At 46.7% G+C, this 13,810-nt stretch overlaps 1 protein-coding gene across 1 annotated transcript; it reads right to left on the bottom strand.

Annotated features, from left to right (window-relative positions):
• Nucleotides 1-118: 118 nt before the first annotated feature.
• Nucleotides 119-13,784, bottom strand: MRM3 (mitochondrial rRNA methyltransferase 3). Its single transcript, XM_058164053.1, has 4 exons — nucleotides 13,356-13,784; nucleotides 8,281-8,525; nucleotides 2,254-2,421; nucleotides 119-1,090 (listed from the first exon to the last, which is right to left on the bottom strand). Exons 1-4 carry the CDS (start codon nucleotides 13,628-13,630, stop codon nucleotides 549-551), a joined length of 1,230 nt encoding a protein of 409 aa, XP_058020036.1. The 5' UTR covers nucleotides 13,631-13,784; the 3' UTR covers nucleotides 119-548.
• Nucleotides 13,785-13,810: the final 26 nt, after the last annotated feature.

Raw genomic sequence — 13,810 nt, forward strand, 5'->3', positions numbered from 1 at the left:
ACCTCCAAGATCCCTTCTAACTCGGTTATTCTGAAATGAGTACCGTGAACTCCTCAAGGAGATTCGAATTTCTCCCAACGTGCTAAATTTCTGCACGCCTTTTAATCACAGAAAGAAATCAATCCAGAGGGCAGGGCACCACAAGTGTTTTATTACATTGTCGGAGGCCAGGGGCGTTGGTCGATGGCCCCCCAAAAAATAGGAAGAACCCGATTCAAAACATTTTATTGAAAATTCGAAGCTTCCGTGAAGCTGCAGCACGTTTCAATGGATGCATAACGCCCGCGGTGACTTAGAACGAAAATTGCGAGCCAACGACGGTCGTTGAGGGCTAGCTGCATGAGGAAACCTCGCCCGATCTCTTCTTGAATTTGGCAAGAAAGTGTGCAAATCCTGACCCACAACGGCACAGTCCCTTTTGCAACCTCCTCCACCAACTCTCCCTTCGCAGGGCTGCCCAAAAATTGTCCTGTTTAGTCAGAGGGGAAGGAGACGTGTGTGTGTGTGTGTGTGTGTGTGTGTGTGTGTAGATTCGAGGATTCTAGTCCTCATTGTTTTAACAGGAGTCTGGGAGCGCCGCCTTCCTTGACCAACAACTGTCTCTTGGCCTCGAACAGAAGGACACTGGCAGCCATGGCAGAATTCAAACTCTCCACGCCGGGCACCACGGGGATGGTCAGCTGCTTCCCGCCGCTCCTCTGCGCCAGCCGCCTGGCTTCGGGGCTCACCCCGTGGGTCTCCCCGCCCACCACGACCGCCACAGAGGCATCCATCCACGGATTGTAATAAGGCTGGACTTCCAGCCAGGTTGGTTTTTCCTCCTCCTCCTCCATCTCCTGGCTTCCCTTTGAGGGGGTCTGGCGGGACGTCCGGTTCGAGGATTTGGGGCTCCGGTGACCAGCCTGTGTTGGCGAAGCCCCTTCGGCCTCTTCTGGGGGTCTCTCGTGGCAGCTCTCGGCCACGTGGACGCAGCTTTCGGTGGGCAGGTAATTGGGCACAAGGTCCCACTCCAGGTTGGAAACGATGGGGATCCGGAAATGGGCTCCCATCCCTGCCCGGAGGACTTTGGGCTCCCAGGCATCGACGCAGCCTGCGGAAAGGAGGAGAGGAAGGCTGGGCTGGCAGCAAGGCTTCTCCATCTGGGCAACGGTAAGACTTCAACTCCCAGAATTCCACAACCCTCTTAAAGCATTCTGGCTGGGGGATTCTGGGAGTTGCAGTCCACCCATCTTAAAGGCATCCCAGCTGGGGGATTCTGGGAGTTGCAGTCCACCCATCTTAAAGAATGCTGGCTGGGGGATTCTGGGAGTTGAAGCCCACCCATCTTAAAGGCATCCCAGCTGAGGGATTCTGAGAGTGGAAGCCCTCCCCTCTTAAAGCATGCTGGCTGGGGAATTCTGGGAGTGGAAGACCTCCCCTCTTAAAGCAAGCTGGCTGGGGAATTCTGGGAGTGGAAGACCTCCCCTCTTAAAGCAAGCTGGCTGGGGAATTCTGGGAGTGGAAGTCCACCCCTCTTAAAGCATGCTGGCTGGGGAATTCTGGGAGTGGAAGTCCACCCATCTTAAAGCATGCTGGCTGGGGAATTCTGGGAGTGGAAGACCTCCCCTCTTAAAGCAAGCTGGCTGGGGAATTCTGGGAGTGAAAGTCCACCCATCTTAAAGAATGCTGGCTGGGGAATTCTGGGAGTGGAAGTCCACCCATCTTAAAGAATGCTGGCTGGGGAATTCTGGGAGTGGAAGTCCACCCATCTTAAAGAATGCTGGCTGGGGAATTCTGGGAGTGGAAGTCCACCCATCTTAAAGCATGCTGGCTGGGGGATTCTGGGAGTGGAAGTCCACCCATCTTAAAGCAGGCTGGCTGGGGGATTCTGGGAGTTGAAGCCCACCCATCTTAAAGGCATCCCAGCTGGGGGATTCTGGGAGTTGCAGTCCACCCATCTTAAAGCATGTATGCTGGGGTACGGAAGTAAACCTTCCTTTCGACCCGTCTCAAACTGAGACTATATGAAAGCCTTACAACCCAGGATATACGCACTCGGGCTCAGCTCACAAAACCCTCCTTTGCTGGGGAAACAGCTGGAGCCCCCTCCCCTGAAAATTACCAAGCAGGGTCCTGACTTCTGCCAGAAGTCATCCAACACCCCCTCCCACCACCGATTCTGCCCATTTCTCCCTTCCCATCCCGTAGAGGAAGAACCGAGATCGAATCCAGCCCACCTCTTCCCCACCCAATGCCCGGAGGCCCCCTCCTCACCTTTTACGAGCAACACGCTGCAGCAGCCGGCTCCCGCCGCCGACCTCAGGATGGTGCCCAGATTTCCAGGGTCCCGAATGTTGTCGCAGATCAGGGTGAGGGGCAGAGCGTGTTCCTGCGGGATTGCGGGGTAGGTCATTTTGGCGTGATGGGGCATGGCGAAAATGCCTGCGAGAAACCAAGAGAGGCAGGAGGTGATTGGCTGGGAGGGGAAGAGAAAATCTGGGTGTTGTGTCTGCGCCCCCTGAGCCGGGCCTCCTGCCAGAAAGTGACTCGGAAAGTGAGGGGGAAGGGCCGTCAGGACTTACCTCGGGAGCACCGACTTCCCTGGCTCAGCTCCAGGAGCCAGAGGCAGGCCAGGTGGAGGAGATAATGAGGCCTCCATCCCCTAACTCTTTCCCCCCAGGCCACGCCTCCAGAGCCAGCTGATGGCAATCAGGCCTGGCTGGACCCTAGGTTTCGTAGGCAGGAGAGGAGGGAACAACAGAAGCAAGGGTGGGGCAGGCCTAGGAAGTGCTGAATCATCGAGCCACACCCCACATGATATAAAAGCAGCAAGAGCCGCTGTGCCTCTTCGCAGCAGGCAAATTAACTGATTAACTAAGAGCTGAAGTTTGTTCCTGGGTGACTCATCCGCGTCGAGGGAGATAACAGAGACACTTGGCAGACGCTTGCTAGTTTGTTGCCAGAGCTGATAGTTGCTGGCTAATTAAGTCATCGCTCGAAGTGAGGCGAGGGGGACAGAACACCGGGGTGGGGGGAGAGAAACAGGCCTTGGTCTACCCCCAGTTGCAGATGCTCAATGACCCTCTCTCAGCCCAGCTTACCTTGCAAGGCTGTTGTTATGGGAGAAAAAAAGAAGTAGGGAAGTCTATGTATAGCGATACAGGTAGCCCTTGACTTACAACAGTTCATTTAGTGATCGTCCCAAGTGACAAAGACGCTGGAAAAAATGACTTAGGACCGTTTTTCACACTTACGACCGTTTCGGCACCCCCGCGGCCACGGGATCCAAATTAGGCACCTGGTTCCTCTTTATGACGGTTGCAGCGGCCTGGGGGGGGGGATCACGCGATCCCCTTTTGCGACAAGCAAAGTCAAAGCCACTTAACCACCGGGTTACTCATTCGACCAGTGATTCGCTTAACGACCGTGGCAAGGAAGGGGCAGCTCTGGGTCATAAAAAGGGGCAAAGCTGACTTAATAAAGATGTCTTACTTGGTGACAGAAATTTTGGGCTCGCTTGTGGCCGTTAAGGCGAGGATTACATTAGTGTAACGCCGATCCCGCGCCAAAACGGGGGTCATGCGCGCATGCACAGGGGCGGGGCCTGCGGGGGGAGGGCATTGCATTATGGGTGTCGCACGTCCTTTTGGCACCCGAGGAAAAACAGCTTCGCCATCACTGCCATAGATCTTCCCACCTGACAGGACTGTTGTTGTGAGGAAAATAGGAGGAGGGAAGGTATCTTAGATACGCTCGCTGCCTTGACCTAAAGGCGGGATATATAACATAACATAATAACAGAGTTGGAAGGGACCTTGGAGGTCTTCTAGTCCAACCCCCTGCCCAGGCAGGAAACCCTACACCATTTCAGACAAATGGTTATCCAACGTTTTCTTAAAAATTTCCAGTGTTGGAGCATTTACAACTTCTGCAGGCAAGTTGTTCCACTTATTATTATTATTATTATTATTATTATTATTATTATTATTATTATTAATAATAATAATAATAATAATAATAATAATAATAATAATAATAATAATAATTATTATTATTATTATTTAATTTTTATACCGCCCTTCTCCCGAAGGACTCAGGGCAGTGCACAGCCAGATAAAATCAACAATCAATGGGTACAAAACAAATAAAAACGATGCTAAAAAACTTGTTAAATTTGGCCCCTAAATTAAAATACATAAAACCATAAAACCCCATTTAAAATTACAAATACTAATACTAATTCTATGCCAGTCCTGCGCGGAAGAATAAATACGTCTTCAGCTCGCGGCGGAAGGTCCGGAGGTCAGGAAGTTGACGAAGTTCTGACTGTAAGGAAATTTCTCCTTAGTTCTAAGTTGCTTCTCTCCTTGATCAGTTTCCACCCATTGCTTCTTGTTCTACCCTCAGGTGCTTTGGAGAATAGTTTGACTCCCTCTTCTTTGTGGCAACCCCTGAGATATTGGAACACAGCTATCATGTCTCCCTTAGTCCTTCTTTTCATTAAACTAGATATACCCAGTTCCTGCAACCGTTCTTCATATGTTTTAGCCTCCAGTCCCCTAATCATCTTTGCTGCTCTTCTCTGCACTCTTTCTAGAGTCTCAGCATCTTTTTTACGTCGTGGCAACCAAAACTGGATGCAATATTCCAAGTGTGGCCTTACCAAGGCATTATAAAGTGGTATTAACACTTCACGTGATCTTGATTCTATCCCTCTGTTTATGCAGCCCAGAACTGTGTTGGCTTTTTTGGCAGCTGCTGCACACGGCTGATACAAATGAACAGAATAAAACACAGGTGGTTCCCCCCACATTTACAGCCATAATTAAGGCCAAAATTTCTGTTGTTAAGCAGCATAGCAGCTGTTAGGCGAGCTTTTGCCCCAGTTTATTCCCTATTTATTTATATTTTTTTTGCCATGGTTGTTAAGCGAATCACTGCAGTTATTAAACAAACCATGCTTTCGTTTCAAAAGGTCACAAATGGAGATTACATGACGCCGGGAGGCTGCAACCATCTTAAATATAGGTAGCGCTCGCCTCGCAACAGTTCGTTTAGTGACCGTTGTTCAAAGTTACAACGGCACTGAAAAATGGGACCGACGACCGTTTTTCAACTTCTCCAGCATCTCTGTGATTATGGGATCAAAATTCAAGACGCTTGGCGCTTATGACCGTCGCTGTGTCCCAGAGTCACGTGACCACCTTTTTTTGTGACCTTCTGATACTTTAACAACCCTGTTCCTCACTTTACAACTGCAGTGATTCACTTAACAACGGTGGCAAGAAAGGTCGTAAAATGGGTCAGTGGGGAAGTCAGAGCTCCTTAGCAGCCGGGTTCCTCACTTATCAAGTGCAGTGATTCGCTTAACAACTGTGGCAAGAAAGGTCGTAAAACAGGGCGAAACTCACTTAACAAATGCCTCAATTAAACAATGGGAATTTTGGGCTCAGTTGTGGTCGTAAGTCGAGGACTGCCTGTACGTGCCACTTGCCAAGCATCTCAATTTTGATCAGACAACCATAAGCGTGAAAAATTGTATATATTTTTATATATTCAAAGCAATAGCCAAATATAAACATTAGATGGTGAAAGATGGTGACACTATGTATGTCTTAATGATATTGCTATTGTTATTAGAATGGGGGATTAAAATGTTGAACAATTAAATAATGAAGGCCTATATTTTAACATACAGGGAGGTGGTAGTTCAGTGGCTAAGCTTGTCAGCTAAGCTGAGCTTGTCAATCAAAAGGTCGGCAGTTCAGTGGTTCGAATCCCTAGTGCCGCGTAACGGGGTGAGCTCCCATTACTTGTCCCAGCTTCTGCCAACCTAGCAGTTCGAAAGCAGGTAAAAAATGCAAGTAGAAAAATAGGGACCATCTTTGGTGGGAAGGTAACAGCGTTCCGTGCGCCTTTGGCGTTGAGTCACGTCGGCCACATGACCACGGAGACGTCTTCGGACAGCGCTGGCTCTTCGGCTTTGAAACGGAGATGAGCATCGCCCCCTAGAGTTGGGAACGACTAGCACGTTTGTGCGAGGGGAACCTTTCCCTTCCCCTTACATTTTAACATAAATATGTATAATAACATTACAGTGATATAAGTATGATTTAAATAACAAATAATATTAATACTATCACTGCTACTTGTATTCAAAGAAATTATACCCAGATGCCTCACTGTTCATTGATGTAGAATAGAATAGAATAGAATAGAATAGAATAGAATAGAATAGAATAGAATAGAATAGAATAGAATAGAATTTTTTATTGGCCAAGTGTGATTGGATATTAAATGTATATTTTAAAAATTAAAAAATATATATTTAAAAAAAAACGGTCCTAAGTCACTTTTTTTTCTGTGCCATTTTAAGTAAATGAAACACATTTTTTTTTATTTACATTTATATCCCGCCCTTCTCCGAAGACTCAGGGCGGCTTACAGTGTATAAGGCAATAGTCTCATTCTATTTATATATTTACAAAGTCAACTTATTGCCCCCCCAACAATCTGGGTCCTCATTTTACCTACCTTATAAAGGATGGAAGGCTGAGTCAACCTTGGGCCGGGCTTGAACCTGCAATAATTGCAGGCTGCTGTGTTTTAATAACAGGCTTCTTACAGCCTGAGCTACCACGACATTTATTTCAGCCAACCAACTCACAAATCGGTTGTCACCCAGGCAACATTTCAAAGTTGTCGCTGGGGGAGGGATTTCAACATTCATGGCTTGAACCCTGAGCCCAACGCAGAGGCTGCTGCGTCTTTTCCACCCACGGCCTCAGCTGGCAAAGGCGAAAGGACGGATCAAAAACGGCTTAAGTTCTTTTCCTTTCTCTCTCTCACTCGCAACCGTTCAGAAATGTCTTTTTTCGCAACCTCCCAAAGCAAGAGCTAAAACAAGGGCAGGTCCCTTCTCGAAAAACCACAAACCGCTTTTTCGGCGTCAGGTACGGGATCCCGCCCTCCCAAGCTGAGCTTTTGTCATCCTGCAAACAAAATCTCACGGTTAGGAAAATCCCAAAAACAGATTTTGACCGGCGCTTTGCCAGGGGCCCCGTGGATAACCTCCTTGGACGCCAACGCACAACGGAGAGACGTGAGAAGGTGAGAAGCATCTGCAATAATTTTTTTTTATGAGATTTTTTTCCCAAGCGTTTGTTCCAAAGTTTTAACTGCTGGAAAGCAGCCAGCTGTGGAGTGATTTATATGCACTGCTTTCAAAAAAAGCAGAGAGATTGCTCAACAAAGGAAAACACCAAGAAAAGGACCAAAAGCTTTTCTCAGAGGTGGTTCCCGTGAGATCCTACTCAGCCCGGATGCTAAGGCCGGGACCAACTACTCTCTGCGTTAGTTTGGTGGAGTGGTTAAAGGAGCTGGCTTTGAAACCAGGAGAAGATGAGTTCTAGTCCTGCCTTAGGTACGAAAGCTGGTTGGGTGACTTTGGACCAATCGCCCGGTTACAGTGTGTTCTAGTCCCGCCTTAGGCACGAAATTCGGTTGGGTGACTTTGGATCAATCACTAGGAGACTTGTGAATTCTAGTGTCATTTTAGGCGCGAAAGCTGGCTGGGTGACTACGAGCCAATCATTGGTAGACTGAATTCTAGTCCCGCCTCAGGCACGAAAGCCAGTTGGTGGCTTTGAGTCAATCACTAGGAGACTGTGAGTTCTAGTCCTGCCTGATGCATGAAAGGTAACTGGGTGACTTTGGGCCAATCACTGTGAGATGGTAAGTTCCAGTCCTGCCTTAGGCATGAAAGCTGGCTGGGTGACTTTCGGCCAATCACCAGGAGACTGTGAGTTCTAGTCCTGCCTTAGGCATGAAAGCCTGCTGGATAATTCTGGGCCAATAACCAGGAAACTGTGAGTTCTAGTCCTGCCTTAAACATGAAAGCAGGCTGGGTGACTTTGGGCCAATCACCAGGAGATTGTGAGTTCTAGTCCTGCCTTAGGCATGAAAGCCTGCTGGATAATTCTGGGCCGATAACCAGGAGACAGTGGCTTTTAGTCCTGCCTTAGGCATGAAAGCTGGCTGGGTGACTTTGGGCCAATCATCAGGAGACGGTGAGTTCTAGTCCTGCCTTAGGCATAAAAGCAAGCTGGGTGACTTTGAGCCAGCTCCTGTCTCACCCCAACCCACCTTGCAGGGTTGTTGTGGTGAGGAAAACAGGAGGAGGAAGGAGCATTAGATAGGTTCCCTGCTTCAAGTTACTTACGAAGTCATAAAGGCGGGATAAAAATCTCCTCAACACGTAACAACTAAACCTGAAGCCCTCCGATTCCTAGCGGAACTTACCGATCAAGCCCTGTGGCGTGATGACATCCGACCACGTCTTGATCTCGTTGTATTTCACTTTGACGAGGGTGGCCCGTTTGAGTTTGGACGCCGGTAGCCGCTTCAGGTTCTCCATTAGGCTAAAGAAGACCGTCTGTGGAACAGCTCCAGCCTCCAGAGCGTCCGAAATGAGCCTCCGCCCTTCCAGCAGAATTCTCCCGTGCTTCTCGCGAAACGCCCTGGACTTAGCAAGGGTCACCAAATTCCTGTTGGGGAAAAAGTGGGTGGGTGGGTGGGGGAGTTGTGAAAAGTCTCCCTGGAGAGGAAGGCTGGAAAACAAAAGAGCAAAAGAAAGAAACCGCACCCAGAAGTGGATTGACTCCCTCGATCTATCTAATCTCTGCCTCTGTCTCTCTTTCTTGTATGCATCCATCTACCTCTCCCATTTTATATAATTCTGTCTGTCTATCTATCTTTTTTTTCTATCTCTCTAATTATTTCTATCATTCATTCATCCATCAATATCTATCTATCTATTTTATTTATTTATTTATTTATTTATTCGAATTTTTATACCGCCCTATCTCCCTAAGGACTCAGCCATATAAAAACATAGAAATATACAAAATAAAACATTCAACTAAAAAACTTATTATAAAGGCCAAATATTTAAAATCAAGATATAAATAGTAAAACCCAATTTAAAACCAAAGCTAAAATTTAGTCATTAAAAATTTAAAACCCTAGTCCAGTCCTGCGCAAATGAATAGATGTGTCTTAAGCTCGCGGCGGAAGGTCCGAAGGTCAGGAAGTTGACGAAGTCCTGGGGGAAGCTCGTTCCAGAGGGTGGGAGCCCCCACAGAAAAGGCCCTTCCCCTGGGCGTCGCCAGTCGGCACTGCCTGGCCGACGGCACCCTGAGGAGTCCCTCTCTGTGAGAGCGCACGGGTCGGTGGGAGGCATTCGGTGGCAGCAGACGGTCCCGTAAGTAACCCGGCCCTATGCCATGGAGCGCTTTGAAGATCATTACCAAAACCTTGAAGCGCACCCGGAAAACCACAGGTAGCCAGTGCAGTCTGCGCAGGAGAGGTGTTATGTGGGAGCCACGAGGGGCTCCCTCTATCACCCGCGCAGCTGCATTCTGAACTACCTGGAGTCTCCGGGTGCTCCTCAAGGGGAGCCCCATGTAGAGAGCATTGCAGTAGTCCAGCCGAGATGTCACGAGAGCATGAGTGACCGTGCACTATCTATCTATCTATCTATCTATCTATCTATCTATCTATCTATCTATCTATCTATCTATCTATCTATCTACCTACCTACCTACCTACCTACCTACCATCATCTATCTTCTATTTATATTTACCTTATGTATCATCTAGCTATCATCTTTATCTAATCTATATGTATATATACAGTATGTCATCTATCATCTACCTAGCTCTCTAGCTATTTCTATCATCCATCCATCAATATCTATCTATCTATCTATCTATCTATCTATCTATCTATCTATCATCTACCTATATCTGTATCATCTATCATATTGATCCATCCATATCTATCTTTCGATCCATCTCTTTTTTATTTATTTATTTGCATTTATATCCCGCCCTTCTCCGAAGACTCAGGGCGGCTTACACTACGTTAAGCAATAGTCTTCATCCATCTGTATATTATATACAAAGTCAACTTATTGCCCCCAACAATCTGGGTCCTCATTTTACCTACCTTATAAAGGATGGAAGGCTGAGTCAACCTTGGGCCTGGTGGGACTTGAACCTGCAGTAATTGCAAGCAGCTGTGTTAATAACAGACTGTCTTAGCAGTCTGAGCCACCAGAGGCCTATTTATCTATCAGATCTCTATCTATCTACCTACCTATCTACCTTACATCATCTATCTTATCTCTATTTATATATACCTATGTATCATCTATCTATATCTAAGCTATATGTATATATATATACGGTATGTCATCTATCTAGCTCTCTAGCTATTTCTATCAATATCCATCTATCATATCTATCATCTACCTATAACATCAGTATCATATCATATTTATCCATCCATATCTTTCTATCCATATCTATCCATCTCTATCATGTGTCATCTATCTATCTGTCTATCCATCCATCTATCTATCAACCTACCTACTTTCCATCTTATACTTTTTGGAGTATAAGACACACCAGACTATAAAACGCACCTACCTTTTTTGGTGAAGAAAACAAGAAAAAGAAATCTGGCTCTGCCTCCCAGCAATTTTGCCTCGTTGCAGCAAACAGCAAACAGCTTTACTTTCATATTTGTTTTCAGCATAGGTTGATTACCACAAGAAAAAAAAAATCTGCTCCCAGCAATTTACCTCCTTACAGCAAGCAGCAGAGGCCTGCGCAGCAATAGGCCACGTGTTGTGCCTCGCCCACCCTTCTCTCCTCAGCCGGGCCCCTCCCATCTCCTGCTATCTGAGTCAGAGTCTGATAATGAAGAGGAACAGCCTGGCATGCCTCCAGCCCCCAGCCCTAGCACCATGCCCGGACAGAATGTCAGGAATGAGCAAACAAACCTCCCTTTTACAGCGTGTGAGCACGAAGCCAGCCACGTGCGAGAATTGCCGGCAGCAGATCAGGAGGACGGAAAGTCACAGTGGACGGATCCCCGCTTCCGGAGAATGGAGAGGCGACGTCAGCAAAAGGAAGGGAGGGGCAGGCCTGGATAAGTGCTGAGTCATGGAGCCACACCCCATGGCCTATATAAAAGACCAGCTTGAGTCAAGCAATTTGAATCAAGCAAAGTCTCATCTGGTTTGCTGAAGTCACACCTTGGATTCCTGCCTGCCCTGAGAACTCTGACAGGAATTTGGCAAAGCTGCAGCGGCTTCGTGGCCAGACTTCCCAGACCCGGCTGTTGGAGGGGGAGGGGGACACGACACAACGGCAATCCCTGCAGCCTGAAACAGCTGATGATTGGGAGGGGGGAAATCAGCTGCTTGTGCTAATCAGGCTGTGCTGAAGCTGGAATGGGCTGTTTCTTCTTGCTGCTTGCTGCAAGGAGGTAAATTGCTGGGAGGCAGAGGCCACAGGGTGGGGGCCAGTGGATGAGGGGGACTACATTCGGTGTATAAGACGCATCCAAATTTTCACTCCCTTCTGGGGGAGGTGGAGGAGAAAGGTGCATCCTATACTCCAAAAAATACGGGTACCTATCAATCTTTTATCTAATCTATATGCATGTACACTATGTCATATATGATCTATCTAGCTCTCTAGCTATTTCTATCATTCATCCGTCAATATCTATCACAATTGATCTATCTATAGCTGTCTATCATAATTGATCTATCATCTGTCTGTCTAGCTATCTATCATCTCCGTGTATCATCTATCATATCCATCCATACCTATCCATCTCTACCGTGTGTCTGTCTGTCTCTATCTACCTACATCTATTTATCGTAGAGGTAGGTAATCCTCCTTACTACCCCAACTGAGTCTAAAACAGGGGTCTCCAACCTTGGCAACTTTTAAGCCTGGTGGACTTCAACTTTGCTGGCTGGGGAATTCTGGGAGTTGAAGTCGGCCAGGCTTCAAGTTGCCAAGGTTGGAGACCCCTGGTTTAAAATTTCCACTGCAGAGCCAGAGTTTTAAGCATCTTTTCTGGTTTTGGCCTGATTTATTTAGGGATGGAGTGGTTTTGGTCATGCGTTTAAATCATGGCGCACCAATTGCACACCTAAGCATAAAAATATTTCACATATAAGCGAAGAAAGAAAGAAAAAAAGTGGGGGAGGTGGCTTTTCTGAGACAGATTACTTTAAATCAGGGGTCTCCAACCTTGGCAACTTTAAGCCTGGAGGACTTCAACTCCCAGAATTTGGGGAGTTGAAGTCCGCCAGGCTTAAAGTTGCCAAGGTTGGAGACCCCTGATTTAGATCAGACGGACTACAACTCCCCCTGTTACAGGCCAGCAAGAATGTACTCCAACATCCCTGGTGCTGTTGCTCCCTGTGGGGAGTGATGGGCATTGATGGAAACCAGGAGCTGGAGTCCAATACTGTCAGCTACGACAGCAGGAGGAGGGAAAAGATAGTTATTACATACTTATGATTATATTTATGCTTATAATTAAGTATTATAATAAATAATTATATTTAATTATTAATTATAAAATAATTATATTTTATAATAAATATTATAATAAATAATTATTAAAAATAATTGCTACCAACCTGCCTTCCATTGAGGACCTGTATACTGCACGAATCAAAAAGAGGGCCGTGAAAATATTTACAGACCCCTCGCATCCTGGACATAAACTGTTTCAACTCCTACCCTCAAAACGACGCTATAGAGCACTGCACACCAGAACAACTAGACACAAGAACAGTTTTTTCCCCGAAGGCCATCACTCTGCTAAACAAATAATTCCATCAACACTGTCAGACTATTTACTGAATCTGCACTACTATTAATCTTCTCATCGTTCCCATCACCAATCTCTTTCCATTTATGACTGTATGACTGTAACTTGTTGCTGGCAATCCTTATGATTTATATTGATATTGATTGTTTCCTGATTGCTTATTTGTAGCCTATGACTATCATTAAGTGTTGTGTCATTAAGTGTTAAATTTGTACCCTATGACTATCATTAAGTGTTCTAAGTGTTGTATCTTGATGAACGTATCTTTTCTTTTATGTGCACTGAGAGCGTATGCACCAAGACAAATTCCTTGTGTGTCCAATCACACTTGGCCAATAAAATTCTATTCTATTCTATATATCGTATAGTTATTTCATGCTTAAGCTTATATATACTGTTGTGACAAATAAATAAATAAATAATAAAAAAATGGGAGGAAAACGAATATTCCCGGCAGATTTTCCAGCGCAGAAAGAAAATATATAGCTTTTTTCGCCTGGATTTCCCCTAAAAACTACAATTCCCAGAAAGGGTTGCAGGAGGATCGTCATCCGCGTCTCTCATCTTTCTCCCGAAGGACGCTGGGAATTGTGGTTCCTTCCTTCCATCTTCGTTTACTTTCCAAAGCAGCTCGCACTACAGCACCCAGGATGCTTTGCGCGTATAGACTTACCGCAGTCTTTTCTCAGTGGGTCCGGCCCGCTCGTAACGCAGCTCCGCCTCTTCGGGTTCCGGTTCCGGTCGGCGCTCCTTTGGGGGCGCTTTTGGGATGCGAGTGGCCTTAACTTTGCTCGGGACGATCCGTTGCTTCTCCTGCGCCTCCGCGACCGAGGGAAGCACGCGAACAGGTTTCCTCCTTAGGCCGCGAATGCCACGGCGGCTCACAACGCTAATCCAACACGGCGTTAAGAGCACAGGAGCCCACGCATGCCTGAACAAGGATGCCATCTTGTTCACGGGCGGAAATAGTCCAAGATGCGAGACTTACCGCTAGTCTCGCGAGATTTCGATGTCAAGGATAGCTTCTCGAATCAAAACAACGGTTCAGTTCAGCCATAGAAGAAATGATATGGAGCGCCTAGAAAGAACGGGAACTTCCGGTTAGAAATGACAGCTCCTATTGGCTGT

Source organism: Ahaetulla prasina, chromosome 1 (assembly GCF_028640845.1).
Source record: "Ahaetulla prasina isolate Xishuangbanna chromosome 1, ASM2864084v1, whole genome shotgun sequence".
Lineage (NCBI taxonomy): Eukaryota > Metazoa > Chordata > Lepidosauria > Squamata > Colubridae > Ahaetulla > Ahaetulla prasina.

Excerpts from the sequence above, each read along its gene's own strand:
- MRM3 (XM_058164053.1), bottom strand. The coding sequence starts at position 13,630 with ATGGCATCCTTGTTCAGGCATGCGTGGGCTCCTGTGCTCTTAACGCCG. Across the intron at positions 8,526-13,355 it reads CCCACTGAGAAAAGACTGCG|GAATTTGGTGACCCTTGCTA; the intron begins GTAAGTCTATAC and ends TTTCCCCAACAG. Across the intron at positions 1,091-2,253 it reads CAGCGTGTTGCTCGTAAAAG|GCTGCGTCGATGCCTGGGAG; the intron begins GTGAGGAGGGGG and ends TCCTTTCCGCAG.